Here is a 23,098-nt window from a genome sequence, read left to right on the forward strand (position 1 = left end):
TTCTAAACAAGTTTCATGCTCTCAATTGTGTCTTCTTTCTCAGTGCTGCCTACTTGATGATGATGATGATGATGATGATGATGACGATGATGATGAGTGTGTGTGTTAGGGATGTGTGTATGGCTTAACCTGCTCCCCTTCTTGTGCATTTATGTGTGTTGGTAGAGTGGCTTACAGACAGTGGTGTTCCTCTGCTGTGACCACCAGACACTGTTCGTTCACTCACTGAACTTGCTATTGGAAAGAGCTGATATCAGTTGCATGGAGCAGTGTGGGTGTATAGTCAGCTTAATAATGGCTGCTCAGTGCAGGAACTGCTATGTGAGGCCCACTGAAGCTGCCAAGTCTTTTGGGAGGGGAAGAAGGCAGAATTCTTCACACAAACATTCACTTTGAAAGGAAAAGTAAAAGGAATGGGCAGTGCTCTGTGTTCCTACTTCTATGCATTGTTTCTCTTTCCTCACTTCACACACAGACAGACAGACAAGAAACATATCCACTCCTCTACCTTAACACAAAAGCAAATGTGTGGAATCCTTGAGAGCTTGTTTTAGGCAGTCATCTTTGCCTTAGTAGCTACCTTCCTAACTCTGAGCCTAGGCACCAGGGCTTGGCTGAAACCCTCAGCTTTTTGTTTCAACACTTTTTATCCTTGCCTCAATTGTTTCATAGTAGGTAATGCATTGGTGATGGCGGGAGGGCTATTTGCAATAAGAAATTCTGAAAATTAACATTTGCTTACAGATAGGGAACCAAGACAAAAGTTGGATGGGCAGGAAAGCTGGTTAATTTGCAGTTGATATGTAAATCAAGAGAAGGGAGGAAAATTCTTCTCAGATGTATCTTGGAAGTATGGTGGCCAATTCATTCAACCTTGCCCTAGACTTTCATGGTTTTAGCCCTGAAAGTCTCAAGTGCAAGGACACTCCTCAGTCCTCCACCAGCCTAGACAGTTGGTCATCCTTCTTGCAAGAGAGAAACTCACTGGATCACAGTGAAATAGCAAGTGAGGGAAATTTCCTTAGATCAATAAATAATAGCTTATTTATGCATACATAAAGTAAGGTCACCTGTTCACAAAGAGACCTACATCCCCTGGATTCCCTCCTTCAGGCCCCACATACCTTATTATCAAGACGGTGCAAGTAGGAACAGATGTATTCAATGCTTGCTCCAAATGGGTGAACATGAAGGAACGTGGAGATAATCCCTAGAGAGATAATCCTAGAGGTTACACTTGAGCGTGGCATTCCTTGAGATGTTTCACGTGACAGACTTAACTCATATGTATAACACCTACAAATGTACAACGTAAATATACTAGATGCTACTCTAAATTTACATATATTCATTTAACCTTCACAATAACCTTGTGAGGTAAGTATTCCTCATTTTACAGATGAGGATACTGAGATACAGAAAGTTGAAGCAAGCAGCTCAAGATCACACAGCTGCTAAGTGTAAGAGCTGCTGGAACGCAGACCTTTGCTCTTAATCACTACACATGCTGCCTCTTACTATATCACAGGCAGAAAAACTGACAATGAAACAATCACTTCCATAACTTGTGATGGTTAAGGAATATCTTAATTCTAGAATTTTACAACGACTTTAGATTATGCTACGCTTTCGCAGTTCTTTCTACACCTACGAGGCTAAGTCTTTAAATTAGACTTTAAGGTGTAAATGTCTTGCTGTTGGGGCAAACATACACATCAGGTACTTTGCCTAATTAACCCAGTGCTTCTCATAACACAATCTGCTGATTATGTTTGGATTTTATTTTGGGAGTAGCTCTGTAAAGAAAAGCTAAACATTTCATTCATGGCTGACTCAAGTGGTCACTAGCATGTTTTGTTTAGAGTCCTGAATCTCTTCACATTACAGAATTCTTAAAGCAGTTTACAGCCTCCAGGGATGCACCTGACTTCTACTCACCCTAACTCTAGGGTGATTGGCAGCTGCTCTAACTGCCTTGATTAGGCTGGCCATTAGCTTAATTGTTCTAATCTTTCTCTGGCATAAAGTCAAAAAAATTGCTCAAAATTATACTATTTAAGTTATTTGGAATTCATCTCCTTTTATAGGATCTTTGGACATTGAACAGACCCAGACTTCTGTTTGCTGAAAACTGCCAGAAAAAAAGTGAAATCTGATTTGGTTTATAAACTACAACTTTTCTGTCCATTTACAAGACTGACAGAATAGCACAAGTTTAAATTGTAGCTTGAAGTGCAGTCAGTTGTTTGAGAAAAAAAATCTTTCAAGTATCAGATGGCAAAGAGATTGTTCGGGGGACTTTAGGAGGAACTGATGGAGGAGCTCAAAATCTGCTCACAACGGATGCTGCTGCCGCTAACATGACATTATTCTTAAATGACTAGGTAAATTGAATTTCTCAACACTGATTCTAGTTGAGAAATTTAAATTCTGAGAAGACAATACACATTCAAAGAAATTCTAGATGTCATGGCCAAGAAAGACTGTCAAGTGCCAAGAAATAACTCCATAGTTTAAAAACACTAAGCAGTTTTTGTGAGTTCACAAAGAATAGACTTTAAAAAAACAGATTTCTCTTTCTCTCTGTCAGCCCAAGACTGCATTCTTTAAAACACAGAACAAGAAACATTATTTTTAAGAACCATTTTTCCCCCTCAGGCTATCCATTACAGAGGCTTCCTACACCCAGCACTTCTCTGACACATCTCAGTTGCTGTGCTGATTTGTTAAAAATGAGTTGGAAAACTTTGAAAGTTGTCACTTTTCCTGAGGCCTTAATGGCAGATCTCCCTGTGCATTCTTATTAACATATCAAAGTATTAAATCTGAGTATGATACCCATTACCAGAAGAGGCAGATGTATCTTGAAAATAAGCAGAAGGCAATTAGTTTGGAAGATTCTGGAGACTAGGGCCTGGCTACTGTAAGACTCAACTTCTTACAAGGCAGCTGGGATTAACTAGGCCCCTCTTAATGACTGAATATTTTATTTTTTAAATTATTTAACTTTATTGGTGCATTTAAGGTATCCGGCGTAGTGACATTCATCATTGGAAATTTGCACCTTTACATAATCCATCTTGGTTCTTATTTTTTCCCCATTCCCCTGCCTTTCCCTTCAACCCCTCCACTCCTCCCTATCTACAAATACTTTGTTTCCATTTTTTCTTTTTCTCATGTTATTCCCATCTTTTTATAGTTTCTCTAGTGTGAGAAACTGAAAGTGTAAATAAGGACTAAAAGGTATAATAGATAATTTGAAACAGGAAGAAAAGGTGCAAAGTGGAAGGGGAAGTGGGAAGGGTAGGGAAACAATGACTATTTTAGAACCTCAATCTGCCACTGTTCTCCAAATGGAATACAAAGCCAACAAGCATTTGGAAATAGCATTGTAAGTATAAAATGGGCCCTGTCCTGTGCTGAGTGACTTAAGCTAATTATCATACGTAATACTTCAACTGCTCTTTGAGGTTGGTGACATTATTATGCAGAGGGAGGAACTGAAGTTTAGGAAAGGAATGGTGTGGTCCACATGGAAAGCCAGGTCTGTCTAATTTCTGAACCATTTGTGTGATCTTGACTTTCTGAATGAATTTTCATACAGTGAGAACAATACATCATACTTGTATTTGTTTCACTGGAGCCCACCATTGTCCAACACACCACATCCATCCTCCTGGGTCATCTGCCAATGTACAGTAGTAAAGAAATAAATATTTGGTAGCTGTCACAGTGCCTGGCACAAGCTCCTAAAACTAGCATTTCTGGAGTGATAGAGTATCTTTTGTATGCTTATGAATGCCTGCGGTGGGGGGGGTGTAAATAGCTTCAGGTTGGTGTCTGGCTGCCAGTAAGAGCAAGGAATGATTAGAGAGTTGGTACATTTTAGGGATACAGTACAGTTACATTCATTGTTGGGATCTTGTACCTCTACATGACAAGTCTTGATTCTCATTTTTTCCCCTTACCTCTGCCCTCCCTTCACCCCTTCTTCCCCTCCCCATCTACAAACACTTAATTTTCAGTACTCTCCTCCAACTACATCTATATAATGAAACCTCACTAAACATCTCTAATTCGATGGAGTTCAGAATTTTCCAGTTGGGGAGCACACTAAGACACAGGGAGGGAGGTATGCCCAGAAAGGGCACATAGTGGTACATCAGTTCACGAACTTAATTCTTTCCATGATTTTGGTTGAAAACTGATTTGGACAAGAACAAAATCCAATTCAATGGTTAGGATCAATGTTGACCTTATGTGGAAAGCTGACTTGGTTCATGTCGAGTTTAGTTTGTGAACAGAGTCACAGAAAGAAGTTTGTAAACTGATGTACTACTGCATAACCCCTCCTAGTACCATGCCTTATGCATCTCTTCCATTTGGTTGTTCTGAGTGTGTCCTCTAAGATAAACTGGTAATAGAAGTAAAGTACTTCCCTGAGCTCTGTGAGTTGTTCTATCAAATTACTGAACCCATGGGGTGGAGGTTGTGAGAACTCCTGACTCTAGCAGAATGCAACAGTAGCGTGTGGGAGTTGGAAATGTAGTTTGCATCTGGAGTGTCTTCCATAGGCCTATGTATAAAGGCTTGGTCCCTATCCCACAGCTTTGTTGAGAGATAATACAACCTTTAAGAGGTGGAGCCTAGTGGGAGGTCTTCCAGCCATTGGGGCACAGCCATGAAGAGGTTTTTGGGACCCTGGCCCTGCCCTACCCCTTTTGCATCCTGGCCACAAAGTGAAGGCTTTTGCTACACACTGCTGCCATGATATGTTGCCTCATCACAGATCCACAAGTAGCAAGGCCAATCAACCATGGGCAGAAACCTCCAAAATTGTGAGCCAAAATAAACTTTTTATATGCTGATTACCTCAGGTATTTGTGAGAGTAAAGAAAAGCTGAGTAACACATCTGAGGAGCTGATATTTGAGACTGGTATCTAAAATAAGGACAGATTTGTGAGACTTAGTCCCTACAATTGTGAAATATGAAGGTAACTCCAGCTAGTGGGAGTCAGAATTTCATTGAGTTGAATAGTAGGGAACCCAGTTGAAGTTGGAGAAACAGTGCAGTCAGAAGAGATACTAGGAATCTGGTATCAGGAGATAAAAAAAAATTACTCTCTTATTTGGTGTCAGAAGTGTCATGAGTAAAAATGGCTCAGCCAGTAGCCCAGAAAAACCTGAGAGGCAGTTACTCCAGAGTCTCATCTGGAAAAAAAGCTCCTTGCCCAACAATGTCCACACTAGCCTCCTGAGTGAATGTGAGAAGGCTTGGCTATCCTTGCCTGGAGATGTAAAACAGTGTGCTTTTACAGCTGACCCCCACTAAACAGAGTGCTCATATGGACACACTGACGTGGCAGGGGCTTTGAGGAACCCTGAGAGGACTGGGAGTTGCTCTTGCAAATTTTATGAAAATCTGTACTTGTTTTTACCCCATCATCTTCAGGATTCTTATACTGTCCTGCTTTATAAATGCTTGGCATGCATTTATTAATCATAGGTAAGCCCTTTCCCTCCTCTACTATATCTTATGAGTGTGTGTGTGTGTGTGTGTGTGTGCGCGCACGCACGGGGGGGTTAGCTTCCTTACCCACTAGCAGCGCTTCTCGTTCAGATTTGATAGGACTGCTGTTCATGGTCTTCTCAAGAGGGTAGTCGCTTTCCTGGCTTGATGCACACAGTCTAGAAGCACAGTTTTCCTGTGGGAATAACATGCTTCCTTGGTCAGTTTGCTGTATTTGGCAACAGAGCTGGTTTCCATTAACTACATAACAAGGACCTTTTAAACAAAGGACCATAAAACAGTACTGTCCAGTTTGGATAATTGAATAAGAGAAAAATAATATGAACTACAGAAGCACCACAGATGATCCAAAGCATCTTTATATGGCTTCAGAACAGAAAAATTTAAACATTTATCTTCACCAGTATTTTTCCTGCTTTCATCATTCTTAACTCTATACAAGAAGTCTAGGGAACCAGACTCAACAGTTATTGTGTAGTAACTAGATGCCAGGTAGTAATAGAAATGTATTATCTCCATTCTACAGATGAGGGAAATAAAGCTATCAGGTAAATTAGGTAAATGGACTAAGAATACTTTGCTAGAGTTTCATCCCAGGTCATTCACTGTTAGTTAAGAGGATCTCTTTTTTTTGTGTTCAAATTTTAGGTTCACTCCCAGCTAATGGTGAGTCTCACCTCTGAATGAAGAATCTGTAATATAGCCAATCCTCTCACAGGTTCTTAGCTACTGCCTTTAGAGCCTCTATCTAGTGACCAGTGGCTATTTTACATTCTTCTCTCTGGTAAGTACACTTGAGTGGTAAGTACACAATATATTTGACTTGGCCTGGGGATTTAGCTCAGTGGTACAGCACCTGCCTCATAAGCACAAAGTCATGAGTTCAATCCCCAGTAAAATATTCTCGACTTTTAGCAAGAATATCATTAGTCAGTGGCTTTCTTAGGCATTGACTTTTTTTCTTGCTTGGCATGGTTGGTAGGCTTACTGAGAGATTCAGGTGAAATCCACGCCCAGCAATGACAGTAAAAAAACACCTCCAGACCATCCATGGATCTTTCTTTCTGTGTTGAATGTTGAGAACATATTTCTTCAGAAGAAGGAATAAAAGAAATCATTGTTTCAGTCTCTCCATTTCAGTCATTTACTTTTGTAAAAGAAAATGCTGGGCAGTTGCTCCTTTGGGGACAGATCATATCTGACTCAGACAAAGGCGCTTTGTCACTTCTTCTCTTGCCCTCAGCAGGGGCAGGATTCCTTCCATTTTCTTTAAAGGTGTCTTCAAAGCTTCCCAGAGGCATCTCTGAATGAAACAAATGGTCTCTGCTGCAAGCCATGTTGTTTTGTGGGTTTACAGGTTTCCTGGCTGCAGTCAGAGGAGGACCCTTTGATGACCTACTCAATCTTTGGCTCTTAGAATTCAACCCAGGCAATAACAATCATGCCAAGTTTGATTTAAACTACATGCTTGCTTCTAAGCCCCGGGCTTCACATCTGCCTTTAACCCCCTTAAAATATTAAGTGAACCAGTAAACCATTTCTTAAGTGTGAGAGTTTAAAAGATTGGGGTTTATTTAAGATGTTATGATTTCCTAAGAAGTTTTAGCCATTTTCAATAGAACTGTGGCCTTACTGCAACTTGATTTTTATTTTATTATAGCTAGCATTTAAAGCATTACAAGGTATATTGCGAGGATGTTTATTTCCTCAAATTTTGCTAGTAGAGATAGTTTTTTCTGCAGTAAGATACACGTAAGTCCCATTGTTATATTGCAAAATACTGACAATAACTCACACTATGGTTTACTGTCAAGAAACACAAACAAAACTAACAAAAAAGAATCCCTCTTTACTGAAACTTATTGCTTTCCTTTCATCCTGAAATTATTTTTTGCAGTCTAATGTGATGGTGCTTTGTTTCCTAACCTAATTGTGTCAGGTTGAAATATTTGGTCACAAATCAGCTTCCCAGAGAAGATCAGTTTATAATGAACTGTCATGAATTCTTCTTCTAAAAGAAGCTATGCTTAAAACAACAAGAAAAAACATACTCTGACTCACTGTGTTTTGATTATCAGTTGGATTTCTCTCCTTGTCCTGTTTAGCTGCCACTTCCTGGTATATTCAGTTTCACAATGGGAAGCATTTTCCTCAGGCACAACATGGCAAGTTTCTTCTATGCCATTTGACCTCTTGTTTCTTTAAATGAAATTCTTTACAAAGCAGAAAGCTGCTTACATAAAAATGTCCTTAAGTCCATTTGTGATGTTAATCCTAATGAGCGATTCTGAGCATAATGTCATTAGTTTAACGCCACATCTATCTACAGTCTTCTGGCTACACACTCCATTCTATGTGGGAAGTCAAACTGAGCTATGTAGCAGCTTTGGGACAATTTAGAAGCTCTGATAGTATGAGGAAAGTCCTGATAAGTAGCACAGCTTTGGCACTTTTCAATTAAAAGCTTGACAAATGAATTTCCCCGGGATTGTGCTCATTTCTTTAATAGCACCCACAAAACTGGAAAGTGAGTTGGTTTTATGATGTGGAAGAATTAAAAGCATACTGCAAATGGCCTCCAGAAGAAAACACTTTCAATCATTTGTTTCAACTACACCAAGGTTCCCAGTTCTTAATGGCACTCTGAGGGACATCTCTGTGCTGGTAAATACACCCCTGGCCTTTGTGTACTGCATCTTCCTGAGCTGAGCATAGAAGATAAGAGAGGTAGCTATTTAACAACTGTGTAATTGTTGATTTCACACTCCTGGTCCAAGCTCCTAATTTTTTCTCTTCCTCACAAGATATTAACATGAGGCAGTTCTGGCCAAAGATCCTTCTTTTGAAGAGAATAACTTCAGCTGAATATTCAGGCCTAGAGGAGGTAGTCTGCATGCCTTCAACAGGCTGGGCACCTGACTCATGGTTGTAGCAGACTCAGGCTCTCACTTGATAAAGACCCATCTTGCTCTCTCTGTTGCTATTATCTAGGTTTAGCATACTGTGTCTCTTTTTCTTTCCAAGCTTTCCCTCCTTTTGGTTCTGGCTATTCCTCTAACTTGTGGCTGTTCCTTATTACACAAGAGGGACAGTGCACAAAGAAACTAAGCCTGTTTCTTCCTTTAATGAAATACTCAACCAAAGTTACTTTGTGTCACATGAGTTTTTCCCCCTGCTGTTTACTTGGCAAGATGAAGCAGGAAGAGAAGTGCAAGCTGGTCTTCTCCAAGAGGGAAGTCTGACAAACTTCAGGGATAGACTTTTTAATTCATTGAAAAAAATACTCTCCAGAACCTTCAGAAATGCCACAGACTCATATCTAAGAGCAGGGTCTTCAATACAAGAATTATCCTGGAATTGTGATTTTAATCTCTAGCCATCTAAACATTTCAGTATTGATTTCCACTGCAGAAACTCCTCGGCATTTTCACTGTCAGTGAAAAAGGGAAAGGGGAAAGGAAGAAAGGTTTACTTAGGATCTTGTACCTTTTCTTTAAGATTTTCCAACATTTTTTCCACCTGTAACTTGTCATCTTTGAGTTTTTCAAGTTCAGCTTCTTTCCTTTTGTACTCCTCTTGAACTTTGAGGAGATGCTACAAGAAAGACCAAAGACAATCATATCACTAAGAGCTAAGCTTCACTTAAAATATCTGGCTGAGGTTAGATATCAGGCAGGCTTGCCTTACCTTTCCCTAGCACACAGAATCCTTTTTCCATGTAGAGTTTGGAAAAATCATTACTCTTCACTTTATTTTATCTGGCCCTTAAGGAATTTTCTTGCATGTGCACCTGAGAAAACTAATTTATCCAGTCTCTTAGCTGGGTCTCCAGTCTGGCCAGGGGTCAAGATAAGGTGCAGTTAAAGCTGTGTGGGCAGTATTTTGATTGCTGAATAGACATGAACTTAATGTTGTAAAGCATTCTTGTAAATAGCCATTTGCCAAGCCAACCTCACTTTTTATAAGGAAAGTAGTAAAAAATTCATATTCACCTATGTTAGTATTCACACCAGTAGGCAAGTAGTTGGAGTTGTCTTTATTAATAATTACAACACACTATTTGTTGAGGGCCTAATATAGTCTAAGCATTGGGAATGGGCTAATTTAAGCCTCAGAATAACCTTATATTATTATCTTTGAGGCTTAGAGAGGTGAAGTGGCTTCCCTATAGACATTCAAATAGGAAGTGGCAGAGCTATATATAAAACTAGGCTGGGTCAGCCCCAGAGTTCATGTTCTTAAACACATATTGTACTATTCATCTTTAAAAATAAGGTGGGAGAAATTTTATAATTGATTACAAGGCTAATTCCCCATAAAAGGTAATTTGAATGAGTGAAATTAATTTTTAGGAGGTAGAAACCTAATTCTATGAGGTCTTTGAAATGATGAAATAAAAAAAATGTTCATTATTTTCAAATGGCATTTAAGTGGTGGAAATGTCCTTAGGTGAAATGATTTTAAAATTGGTGTTGGAGAGGACAAAATAAAACAAAAATGTTTCTGAAGTTTTACTTTTCAAAGGCTTGCAAAAGAGTATGAGAAGGGTTGAAAAATAGAGTACACTGTGCATTGTTAACGTTCTTTGATATAATTTATGTGTTCTAATTAAACTCCAGGATGACAATAAAGGGAAGGTAAGTATTACTTCACACATTTTGCTAATAGGAAAGGTGAAATATTAATGCGATGTTACCTGTCACACAGGAAGACAATGGCAGCAGAAGTAATAACATGGGGCTGGCTAGTGCCAGAAGAGATTCCCTGCTCATCATTTATAATTTCCAACCAGCAATTATCTTTGCCTAGATAATTCCAGGGCATAAAGTTAAAAATTATTGCACAATTTAAGTTGTACAGAAAATGGCTGGTAGTCTGGCATGACAGAAGAAGATATATACTTCCTCTGAAGCACTAATCCTTTACTGTAATGAAAGCAGATGTTGATATCTTTTAAATTGTGTGCTTACTGTGGTGCTAGTTGCATCAAACTTCTAGATATTAAGTATCTATTACCCAAATACTATCTCTGAATGCAATTGAAGTTGGATGCACTTCTATTAGTTTTCTTTTTATACTTGGAACTATGTGCAGGTAACTTTATCCATATAAATGAATGTGCAAACAATAAAAACAAATTGGTATTATGCACCCAAAACACTGATACTTACAGATCCATAATGTCCCCATTTCCACCCAAACCAAGAACAGATAGTATTCGTGCCATTTCTTCTACAAGTCTGTATTACTTGTCTTTCTATCAACTAAATGCTTATTCATCATTACTTTTTCATAAATAATTAATGTTCTTCATAAAGTCACTGAGACCCTATCTGGATTCCGCAGACTTTCTGAAGCACAAAGAAAAGAGAAGATTGTGTCCAATGTAATTTTAATGTTAAGCATTTCCCAGTGAACACTTATTCTTTGAATATTGATGATCCACTGCTATTTCTGTATTAACCAGATTATTTCATTACCCACACCACATACTCTCTTCCTCAACCATGCCAGCAACTATGACATCAAGAAGAATAGCAGATTTGATATTTTATTTTCTTGCAGAGAACACTTTTACAGGTGAAGAACTGACGTTATTTGTCCAAAAGGTACAGAAAACAAAAATGGCTATACCTGCTGCATTCCTTGTAGGGCCTGTTGCAGGAGTTTCAGCTGCTGTTCCTTGTTTGGGTCATCTTCCTTTTGGGCTTTGCCTTGTTCTTGTTTGAGTAGTTCTACCTCATTCCGATACGCATCTAGCTGCCAACGGAGGCTGTCATTTTCTTCCTTTAGAGCCTCTGTCTGTGATACTAAGGCTAAACAATCCATGGGAAATGTTAAATCATATGTCCAGATTTCTTTGTGGTGCACCTGAGTACTATGAAAATTTGGTACTTTAAATTAATATGGATAAAAATTCTCTCGTTGAGGAACTTTAGGTCTGAGTTAGCCATGGCAACAAGAGATAGGCACAAAAGCACAAAGGGGTACATTTTTGTAAATGAGCCAGGCTTCTAATACACAAAAGTCATTATGGTTCATATTCATCATCTTACATATAACCAAGATATTTCCAAGGAACATCAGTTACTTTTATTTGAAATGGTGCAAATAAGAGCCCTGTAATAATAAAACATAGGACTAATCTCCTTGGAATGACTACTGCCTACACAATAGTTTTGCTGAAAAATATTTTTAAAGAATGTAGTATTGACTAGTCTTGCAGAAAAAATGAAGTGTATAAAATAAGACATAAGATTTCTAGTTTCTAGTCCAGTATGTGAGGGATATGAGAAGTTCCCACTTTGTCTTAAGAGCAAATAAAAATGCTAAGCAAAGTGAAAATTTAACAACTCCTTTTATATCCATCAGATAAACAAGGCTATGTTCAGACCTCTGTCCACCACATTAGAGATACAGGAAAGTGAATGTAGCAAATCACAAGGAATCCAGGAGCAGAAACCTCCATGGGAATTTGTTCCAGAGTAGAAGAACTTAAACTGCAATTGACCAGTTCTTGGATACTCTGTATGGACAAACCTGTAAGTCAAAAACTTTGAAGCAGTAGGCACTTTTAAAAATTTTGCTCCTAAGAGCTCTAGCAGGTCTTCACAGCGAATAACAGAGAAAAATCTCCTGCATCTGGTAGGAGAATGGTAAAGAATCATTTTGAAATTTGAAATGCCAGAGAATTGTTTTAACTTTAAACAATTTTTAGCATATGTTTTAAATTCATAATGATTATATCCATTGTGGGGAGTTGGTACTGCACATAACATAACTTAATTCTTTATTTTCATTTCCTGCCCCTCCCTTCTCTCATCCCCTTCTTGTCCATCTCTTGGTCCCCTTCCTTTCTGCAAAAGTTCTACTTCCTGTTTTATATTATCAATCTTTTATTTCAGAGCATTATGTATTTCATAACAAGGCCTGCCTTCAGGGAACATTATTTTATCAGAACCTAACTTGCTGGAGGTTTTAAAAGAGCATAGGTGACCTGGGGGCATGGAAATTCTCAACTCCAGCTCCCTCTAGCCATCCTGTCCCACCTAAGGGTGGCAGAAACAAAACTGAGAAGCACTGTTGAAGTTCACAGTCCAGAATATAGGCTCACCCAAAGTCTGAGAATTACAGACTAGAGAATTAGGTAGCATTCCAACCAAAAATTACAAGGTGTACTAGATGGCAAAATCCAGAGTTTGAAGATACAGAAAAACATCAGAACAGATATAGATACAGTAAGTATGTTGGATTTATCAGACTGGGATTTAAAAGAAACTCTATAATTAATATTTGAAGGGCTTTAATGAAAATAGTATACAAGAACACAGGAATAATATAAGCAGAGGGAAGGAAATTTGAAGGAGGAATAAAAAAGAAATGCTAGAGGTTAAAAGCACTGTAACAGAAATGAAAGTGACTTTGATAGACTGTTAGTAGACTGAATGTGACTGAGGAAGATTGAGGGTTTGACCCCAAGGGCATACCCCTATGATCCCGTTCCTTCAACTAAACCCCATTTCTTAAGTTTTCATCACCTCCCAATAATATCATCAAATTATGAATTCAATAATCCAGTGATGAAGGAAAAGCACTCATGATCCAGTATCCTTCCCAAACCCCTGTCTCTGAACATTGCCCCACTAGGGATGAAGGCTTCAACACATGAGCCTTTGGGTGACATTTCAGATCTGAATGATATCAGCACATTTATTTATAGTTGTCCAAATTTGGAAGTAAGCTAGATGTCTTCCAGTAGGCAAAGAGATAAGCTGTGGTATATCCAGACAATGGAATATTATTCAGTGCTAGAAAGAAATGAGATATCAAATCGTGGAAAGATATGAAGGAAATTTAAATGTTATACTAAGTAAAAGAAGCCAATCTGAAAAATCTACATACTATATGACTTCAACTATATGACATTTTGGAAAAAGCAACACAAACACCATAGAGACAGTGGTTTCCAAAGGTTAGTAGGGAAGGAAGAGGGTAGAATAGGTAGAGAACAGAGGAGTTTTAGGGCACTGACACTGTTCTTAAGATAGTACCATGAAAGATACACGACATTTTACATATGTCAAAACCCACAGAATGTACAACACTGAAAATAAACCCTAATATAAATGATGGGTTTTGGGTGATGATGTATCAATGAAGATTTAGTGAAACACATGTACCACTCTGAGGCAAGAGGATGACACTAGTGAAGACTCCCTTGGTAAGGACAAGGATTATATAGGAACTCTACCTCCTGCTCAGTTTTCCTGCGAACCTAAAACTGCTCTGAAGATAAAGTCTATTAATTAAAAAATGAAGTTACACAAGGAAACCTAGGTTAAACTTAATTACTTGTAGGTTTGGGCATATGTTTTAAGTTAGAAATTATAAAGTCTGTTCCTGTTTTTGTTGTAATGGAGATTGAACCCAAGACCTTTTCACTGAGCTACATCCTCAGCCATTTTTTATTTTGAGACAGGGCTTTGCTAAATTGCTAACCTACCCAGGCTGGGCTCAGTGTTGCAGTCCTCCTACCTCCGCCTCTCAGAATGCTGGAATTGCAGGTGTGTAACACTGCACCCTGCCAAAATATTTAATCAGAAGATTTTTCACTAATTTAACATTTAGTGAGTATCTTCTACGTTGTAGGCTGACTATGGTAAAAAATTATATGACTATTAATTTATGTTGTTTAACACTATGTTAGTCGACATATTTGTAATTTATTCTTTTTCTTTTTCTTTTTCTTTGCTGAATTGATATCATGGCCACTGAACCACATGCTCAAGCTACCTTTTCTTGATTATTAATAGAACAGACAGCCTATAAGGGATATTATCAAGATGGATCAAGAGTACAAACTGATATATTAAGTATATACAAAAGTTAAAGGGAAATTTGACAAAGATGTGGATTTTCCCAGCAACAGCGAGGGACTGTGGGTGGCACACAGTAAAAGAAAAGTAATGGGAATAAAAACCACTGAAATTATTAGTCAATAAACAGTAGAAGAGTTTTTAAAAAGGAATATCAAAGACAAGATCCATCTTGTACTTAAGTAATAGAAAAAATTGTTTTTTACAAAGACGAAATATACAGAAGAAAACTATATTCAGAGGACAAAAAACATTCCACACTCCTAAATGAAGCTGCCTTTGAGGAGACACTGGCTTTAGTTCAATGCCTTGAAACTAAGGGGTTTCCGACAACTTTTAGGTACTGATGTAGGCTGCTGAGATCAGACTGTCTATCCAAAGCAGAGTGGCAATGATTATAATAGGAAGGGTTCTGGTTAGAAATATCTTTTTGTAGTGTTGAGACATTCTCAGCATCTACATTTGTTTTCTGTGGGTAGCCACGAACTTATCCTGATATGGTAGTTTTAAACTTCATATTTTGGTTTTAAAAAATTACCAAAGGCCTTTGGCATGAAACTTTCCTTCATGTTTGTTTCTGTTACTGATTTAAATCATTAATGTAATCACACACATTTTACATCTTGGAAGAGAAAGCAATTACACAGAGACTTGGTTTTCTAGCCTTCCAAATATAATCTGTCCTTGCTATCTCCCATTGGCTGAGATACTTTCCATCAGATAGGCAGTGCTGCTAACAATCACAATACTAAAGAAAATGAATGTGATTATATATGCAAAACTATATACAAAAAAAGAACATTCACCATCTGCCAAACAGAGGAAGAAATACTTGGTCAGCACCAAGGACAACTTCTTGAGCTAGAGTTCAGGTAAACAGCATACAGGTAATTCTATAAATTAAGTGACTCTTTCAGATGGGCAGTTAGTTATTTCTGACATAGTTTGGATGTTTGTTCTTTGGCAATCCACATAGCTAAACACAAAATAGTAATATTTCATTTTCCTTCTTTTGGCCAGTGATTATGCTCATGTTCTACATGTTACATGGAGATATATGGTTGAGAAAAGGGCAAAGATTTAGGGGCATAGTTAGAGGTATATCCTTGAGCTTCTATGTAGAAATATTTTCCCTCTGAGAAAATGAGGAGAAGACACTGCTTCTGTTCTGCCTGTCAGGGTGGGGGGCATGCTGATGAACAGCAATGAATGGATATCTGCAGTCAAGTGGAAGCAGATAATAATCTTCCCAGTTTGGACCTATCATTAAGCAAAAAAAAAATTGTGATAACCTATAATGCTACTGCGGGGACCTTCCCTAAAAATATGTTTCTCATTCCCTGAAATGAGGGTTTTGTCATTTTAATGAGGACACCAAGTCTTTCCTTTCACAGGCTGAGTATTAATTGGGCCCATTTCTGAAGTTGGAGTTCTTTGTACATTGCCAGAACATCAAAAAGTTCAATATTACCTTTTAATAATATGCTTGAATACGTGAATCCATCAGCCCTGATACTAAAGAGCATAGTACAGTGAATGTATTCATAACCTGACATCATTAGTTCTCAGCTTCTCCTTTTTGACTTTTTCCTATTTGGGAAAATGTGTCTCTTTATGGGAATTGCTCCTCAGATCTGAAGGCTGCCAGTTCATTGTGGCAATGTGAAAGTACAAAGGCAGCTGTGAACACCTCCTTCTAGAGGAGCCACTAACAGCAAAATCCCAGACATGTTTCTGCATGAAAGATTGAAAAGGATTTTTGTGCCATTAAAAAATTAATGTGTAGTCTTCTTCAGTGGTGCAAAAGAAACAAACAAAAAGTAACAGAAGTAAATTCAGGGCATTTGTCATTTTTACAAAGTGTCCTAAGAGGAAATGCTAAAAAAAGTTATGGGAGAAACAATGTACAACATTCCTCTCAAGACTCAGAAAAAAGTTTCAGGCTCAGTGACTGATAAAAGGAAAAGCTAAAAAGAACAGAGTAGAAAGAAAGGGAGATGATATGAGGACAACCCATTGGCATGGTTCAGGCAAATTTTTTTTTTGGGGGGGGTACTGGGGATTGAACTTGGATCCTTGTGTTTGTGAGGCAGGCGGTGGAACCACTGAGCTAAATCGCCAGTCCAGATGAAATCTTAACTGGGTTCCCTGATATGATGCTTTGCTTTCATTGTCCCTCATTATCTCCACTATAATCTGAGTTCTGCCAGCATGGGGGCACTACAGTCCTCATTGTTTCCTCTTGAGATCTCTAAATTTTTTTTCTCATAAAGAATCCTTATTTGCCAATTCTCTTACTGCTCCACGTCTCCCTGAGACTCTGACATCTTTCCTTGCTGTGATGTTCAATCTCTTGGAGTGGCCATTGTCACTCAATCCATTGTTTCCTGGCTAAACGGATTCTACTCCAAACTCCTCAGTGCCCTGTATACCTTCAGCCTCCTGAAACCCTTTGGTTGGCTTACCATGTTGATCCCCAAATCATGGTAACTTCACTCAACTTTCTCTGCTATTTATCCCAGGCCCTGTACCTCAGAAATTTTTTTTTCTAGTACTGAGGATTGAAGCAAGGTCTTCACATTGAGCTACATTTCCAGCCTATTTTATTTTATTTTTATAAAGGCTCTTATTAAGTTACTAAGTTTCCCAGGCTGTGCTCAAAACTATAATTATCCTGCATTCAGCTTCTTGTATATCCAGGGTTATAGGTATGCACCTCCATACCTAGCTTCAGACAACTTTTATAGGAAGTTGCAGAGGTAGGTAGCTAGAGCCATAAAGACTCATGTTGACCTGTGCAGATGGGTCCCTCAACTCTCATGCATTTCTTCCTTCTGTACAGCCCATAGCAGTTACTCCATATTTGTTCCTCATTTGTCATGATCTCATTTCTGAATAATTTCTATAATCAACGGATGATCCATTACTGCATGGAGAAGCCTGACCAATATATATCTATATATCTTTCAGCTTTCCTTCTCTTATCTCAGAGGAAGAAAGCCTTCTCTCTATAAGGCACTTTCCACTCTTTTCCAGGGATCCATTTCCATAATTATTCGTAAATACTTGTTCATTCTCTAGCATTTTCAGTCTCACATTCCTCATGACATCCTTACCTTTTATTAAACCACAAAAAACAACTTAACTTGTTATCAGTTCTATTTGTCATTTATAATACCTGTGTTTCTTTTTGCTTATTACCTAACTTCCCGAAGTGAGGTCTTTGTCCACTTTCTCATTAATGCTATATTCTGCCCCTACCTCTATAATTGTACTAATATATTTCTTGGTCAATACTTTTTCTCCCAATTTCTCTCTTCTTTGTAACATCTGATAATGTTGATTATTCCCTATTTCTTAAAAAAAGTCTCTTGATTTCTACAGCCCAATTCTAGTTTTCTTCTAGCCACTCAGAATTTTCTTTTTCTAATTTCTATGCTAACTTTTTTCCTTTCCTTCTTTTGTACTGTGGGTAGCCCACCAAAATTGTATATTCATCCCTTTTCAGTCTTTCATGTTCATTTTTCCACCTTTTTAGGGCCTTGGTGAATGATTACTTCTCTGCCACCATCTTCTATTCCTTCTATATCTTCAGCTCTGAATACAAATCCTTCTTGCCTGCTTTCTAACTACCTACAATCTGAAGCTTAATTCATTGTATTGTACAAATCAGTGCCATTTATCAGTCCATTCATGCCAGCTCTAGTGCTATGGATTGAATTGTGTGCCCTCCCCTAAAAAAGACACGTTTAACTGTAAGAATGTGACCTTATTTGGGAATGGTATTTTCAGCGACTATCAAGTTACAATGAGGTTATTAGTGTGGGTCCTAACCCAATATCATCGGTGTCCTTATGGAAAGGAGAAATTTGGCATAGAGACAAACATGCAAACAGGAAGAATGCTATCCATCTGATCTTGAAGGCAGAGCCTGGGGTAATGCGTATGTATGTTGAATGTTGCCAGATTGCTGGGAAATGGCAGAAGTTAGAGGAGAGGCATGAGGTTTTTCCTTACAGTTCTCAGAAGGAACCAATGACATGGATCTTGGACTTCTAGACTCCAGAACTGTGAGATAATAAATACATGTGATTTAAGCCTCCCCATTTGTAGTACTTTGTTATGGCGGATTTATTGAACCAGTACAACCACCAATCCCTCAATCTCCCAGATTAGAAAACCTAGACTCATTGCAGGCTCTTTCCTTTTCTTCATTATCTATATTAATTCTCCAAGTAAAGGCTTTAGTCTTATCCTCTAAAAATAACTCCTAGAATCTTTAATTTCATACTCTTCACTGCCTTCTTTCTCATCTTTTTTTTCTCACTTCCTGTTGCTGTCACTCTACCCATATAATTTCACATCTAAAATCCTATAAAGGCCTTTGGTTGGTCTCTCTGAAACTAAAATTATTTCCAAAATACATAATTTATGTTGCTTTCATTGTATCAGAATCATGTTCACAATGTACTTACAGTGTTATGTCGCCTACTCTATTAAATTAAAGTTTAGCATTGTTGTCTCCCAGATCTTGGGCCCATCTTGTCCACTTAATCTTTGATCTCCCCTCTACATATCAGTTATTTCCATCTTTCAGCCCTGCTTCTCCACCCTTCCCCACTTTTACATTCCTTCCGCTAATCCAAATCTGTTCATCTTTCACTGATTGTGACCACTCTGGACGACACAGATATCTTTTGCCTTTATTGCATTCTAATCAGTACTTCTCAGGTTCACACCAAGTGGTATTTCTTATATTTTATGCGGATCTATGCATATATACATTTATAATTCCATCAGTTTATAGGACATAGTGCTTTCTAACTAACTAGTCAAATTCTTAAAATGAGAATAATGAGAAGAGGGTGGAGAAGAAGGAGACTGGATGCTAAGGGAAGAGAAAGCCTTGCCTAAAACAATGAAGGAGAATTAGTTTAAGTCATTGATTTTCATATATGTTCCCTGGATCACCAGCATCTAAATAATTTAGGATTCCCAACAAAGTGCAGATTCCTACAAATCACTAAATTAGATTCTACAGCCCAGAAATATAAAATTGTAAAGGCAACTCAAGTGGCTCCCAAATACATCACTTCTGAGAACCACTCAGTGAAGGCAGAAAATAGATGCTGAAAGGGGAACTGCTGTTCTTATGCTTCCTGGGTACATGTACTTTCCATCATAGTTAACAATAGAATGAAATAATTTCACAATGTCATGATTTTCTTTGATCTGATTCTCTGTCTTCAATGCACTGCTCTGAGCACAGCAGTCCTTTCTTCTTTGCAAGGGTATGTCAAATACTGCATCACAAATATGAGGTGACTAATACAGAATTTCTGGAAGAACAGAAAATTTGTGAGCAATCCAAGGAAAGGTAAATGATTTTACTTTCTTTGGGAAGTCAATCATAACCAGGAACACATTACAGGTTCCCAGAATTCAAGTTTGGTAGCATAGAGAAAAAACAACTCTGAGATCTAGTTGCTTAAGCTTTTAATTGGAAGTGAGTGATAGCTAGGACATGTAGCTAATTTAGATAAAAACAGAACCCTCTCACTGGCTCACAATGAGCAGGATTTTTGCAGTTGAGTACCGCAGAAGAGAGATAACAGAATTAGATACGATCAAAGGGAAGAAAAATGCACAAAAGTCCTTGAATTAAAATGAATTGAAACCTTCTGGGAGAAAAGCTATTTGGTAAGCTCCATTAAGTCTATTGTAGATAGCTTTATTTGACAAAGCAGCATCCTGGCATGTGGAGCAGGAAAGAAAATAGCTATAAGATGATCTGTCAGGGAGTTTCCAGTCTCTAAACGAATAAGATTCTGTTCAGTAGCCAATACAGCTTTTAACTCAGAAGAGACACAGAAGCAAAATGCAATTATATAACCCTAGTAAGTGTACTCAATCTGAATCTCCCACATACCTATTTCCTCCCCCAATAACTCCTCAAACTCTGTAATTTATCAAGTGGATGCTCAAACATGCTTGCATTATTTCATGGTAACACTGGATAAACATTGAATATGATGTATATACTGAGGGAGAGCTAATTCTATAAGTCAAAGATCAATCAGCTATAAAACATCATAGCTAAGCACTTAAATAATTTGAATAGCTCAGTTACTATTAAAGTCTTTTGTTGATTTTGGCTATAATTTTATAGTATTTATTTGCTGTAATTTGTTCATTATTCTGAAAATGCTCACTAACCACTAATACAAAGAATTTACTTACTATAGATAGAAGTTTGTATGTTTAGGATCTAACATATGGCAGAAATAGAAAAAACTCAGATGTAACAGCTAATGAATGCCTTTTAGAAAAGTCCAACTTGGCAGCTTTCTTTCCTTGAGAGTGTTTGTTTACGGAGTAATGATTCTAACCAAGACCACTCAAGTGGATATGTAGCCTCTGACTTCAACAAATAAGTTCTGGAACCAAAGAAATTCAGATTGAATTAGAATCAATCTCTCCTCTTCCCCGCTCTGACCAGGACAGTACACTGAAACTCTAGTGTCTAGCACAGTGCTTGGCATGTAGAAGTTATGAAATGAATGGGTGAACTCAATTAACCATCGCATAATCCTGTTAGATGCTTTTTCTAATGCATGGATTACAATGTGGAAGTTGAGGCTCAGTGGGGAAGAAGTCTCTGAACTCAGGAAGGGCAGAGCTGGGACTAAAACTCAAATGTTCGCACTTTAGGTCCAGTGCTCTTCTTCACTGTGCCTTTTTCTATAGTCTAACTTCTAAGATTGTCAGTAATGCTTTGCCAGAAAATACTGGTTTTTCTGACTGGTATTTTATTCGCTACTATAGTGATCTCTCATCTAAGATAACGGATCATGAAACTGAAGGGTATTTTTCCCATTGTTCAAAACGTTTACCCTAGGGGTCTCACTGGAAAGCCACGCTGTGGCCTCTGACTCACAGTGCGGTCTTGACTATATTCGACTAGAGCAACAGCATTTATCCAGGTTACTGCTTGTGGACCCCCTCTGGCTCTCAAGATACAATCTCAAGTAGCCCACAGTGGAAGGCAGCAGATAGGTACACAGTCATATGTAAGATATTTCTCCTTAGTTTGTTGATTTTTCTTTTACCTTTGTAACTTCTTGCTAGAAATATTTAATTCTATGCAGATTTGTCAAGAATCTTTTATGATTTTTGTTTTTAGAAACTTCCAAAGTTTATAACCAAATTTTACATTTTTTGTAATTTCTTTGTTACTTGTATTTTGTTAATATTAAAATCTTATATACATCTTTCATTAATTTTAGTGTGTGATATGAGTGACATAGTATATATGCATATGTTCTCTCATGGTTTCTACTGTAGAATATATTAGTAATAAACCCAAATCAAATAGAAAACAATGCTACCTAAATGTCTACTGCTTCCTGGAAAAGGAAGTCTGCTTTCAATTGAAAAGAATATGGGGGTATGAGCTGGAGATTTAGCTCAGTGGTTCCACTGCTCGCTTCTCAAGCACAAGGTCCTGAGTTCAATCCCTGGTACCAAAAAAAAAAAAAAAAGGGCAAATGAAGACCATAGAAAATCCTGTAGATACAAGGTTGACAGTCAGCCAGTGTATACTTATGTGGCCCATCAATTATTATTAGCTGGTATCCAGTCTGATGGGTTGATGCTCAGATTGTACTTGGTGTGAAAGGTTTAAAAATATTGCCCTTTCAAGTAGATGTTTGTTAAATAAAATAAAGCAGAATTATCTTTACCTGATTCCTCAGTTTCTTTTGTTTCAGTTGTTTCTTCTATTTCATCATCAGACATTTCCATTTCTTCTTCTCGTCTGATCCCCATTAATTCGTCATTATGAATGTTGCGAATTTCCTAAGGTTAAAAGGTATGCTTTTTAGGTGGGAAAGCCTTAAAAGTATTTTAAAAAATGAAGAGTTAACGATAAGATAAAGCAGCTTTTTGGGAACATATTAAAAACTCTCAGAGTACTCTTAAGGTAGAAGCAAAAGGGCATATTGAGACTAATTAGTCTCATTAGAGAAAGCATACTTGGGTACACTTTGCCTTGCACTGAACTTTCTCTCTAGAATTAGAATCCTCATTGTCTGTAATTCTTATATTGTTCCAGTATTAGAAAGTAACTTTGGAGATGAAAGCTTCAACACTTCTTCCTCATGAAGAATTCTGGACTTTGCCTTAAACATTTTGCCATTTTTATCTCCTCATGTTGGACTCTTTAATTTTGTGGTTGCCATCTTTTTTTCTCCTTCCCTTTTTATAGTTTTACTCAAAAAATTCTTAATGGAAGTTTTGCAATTTTAGAAGTCATAGCATAAATGAGCTACCAGGAGTAAACTCCTACCAGATCAACTCTTTCATGGATAATGACTAAAACCAAACCAAACCTGTAACTACTTGATATCATTGGAGAGTGAACAAAAGCTAGGATATTCTGAAGAGGAGCTGACACTTGGAGCAAGGACCCTTTAGTCTGACAGCAGGACTGAATTACTTACTGAAAGAATGGCGAAATTTCTTTTTTACTTTTTTATGGTGTTATGACACCATTTATCTATTTATTTATTTACCTATTTATTTTTTCTCATGGTGTTTATTGGTACATTTTAGGTATACAGCACAGTTACATTCATCATTGGTATCTTGTACCTTTACATTGACAGGTCTTGGTTCTCATTTTTTCCCCAT

At 37.7% G+C, this 23,098-nt stretch overlaps 1 protein-coding gene across 4 annotated transcripts in view; it reads right to left on the bottom strand.

The window, feature by feature from the left end:
• The window catches only part of Enox2 (ecto-NOX disulfide-thiol exchanger 2), a 294,940-nt gene that overhangs the window by 1,526 nt on the left and 270,316 nt on the right, over positions 1–23,098 (bottom strand). For all 4 annotated transcript variants that reach the window (XM_033760415.1, XM_033760416.1, XM_033760413.1 and 1 more), the window contains 5 exons: positions 22,150–22,264; positions 11,166–11,347; positions 9,018–9,125; positions 5,598–5,706; positions 1,125–1,210 (listed from right to left, as the gene is read on the bottom strand). In XM_033760415.1, coding sequence (XP_033616306.1) covers positions 1,125–1,210; positions 5,598–5,706; positions 9,018–9,125; positions 11,166–11,347; positions 22,150–22,264 — 600 coding nt within the window. The remainder of the gene's footprint in view (positions 1–1,124; positions 1,211–5,597; positions 5,707–9,017; positions 9,126–11,165; positions 11,348–22,149; positions 22,265–23,098) is intronic.

The sequence above is a fragment of the Fukomys damarensis genome, unplaced genomic scaffold (assembly GCF_012274545.1).
Source record: "Fukomys damarensis isolate Sample0158 unplaced genomic scaffold, DMR_v1.0_HiC HiC_scaffold_39, whole genome shotgun sequence".
NCBI classification, from domain to species: Eukaryota; Metazoa; Chordata; class Mammalia; order Rodentia; family Bathyergidae; genus Fukomys; species Fukomys damarensis.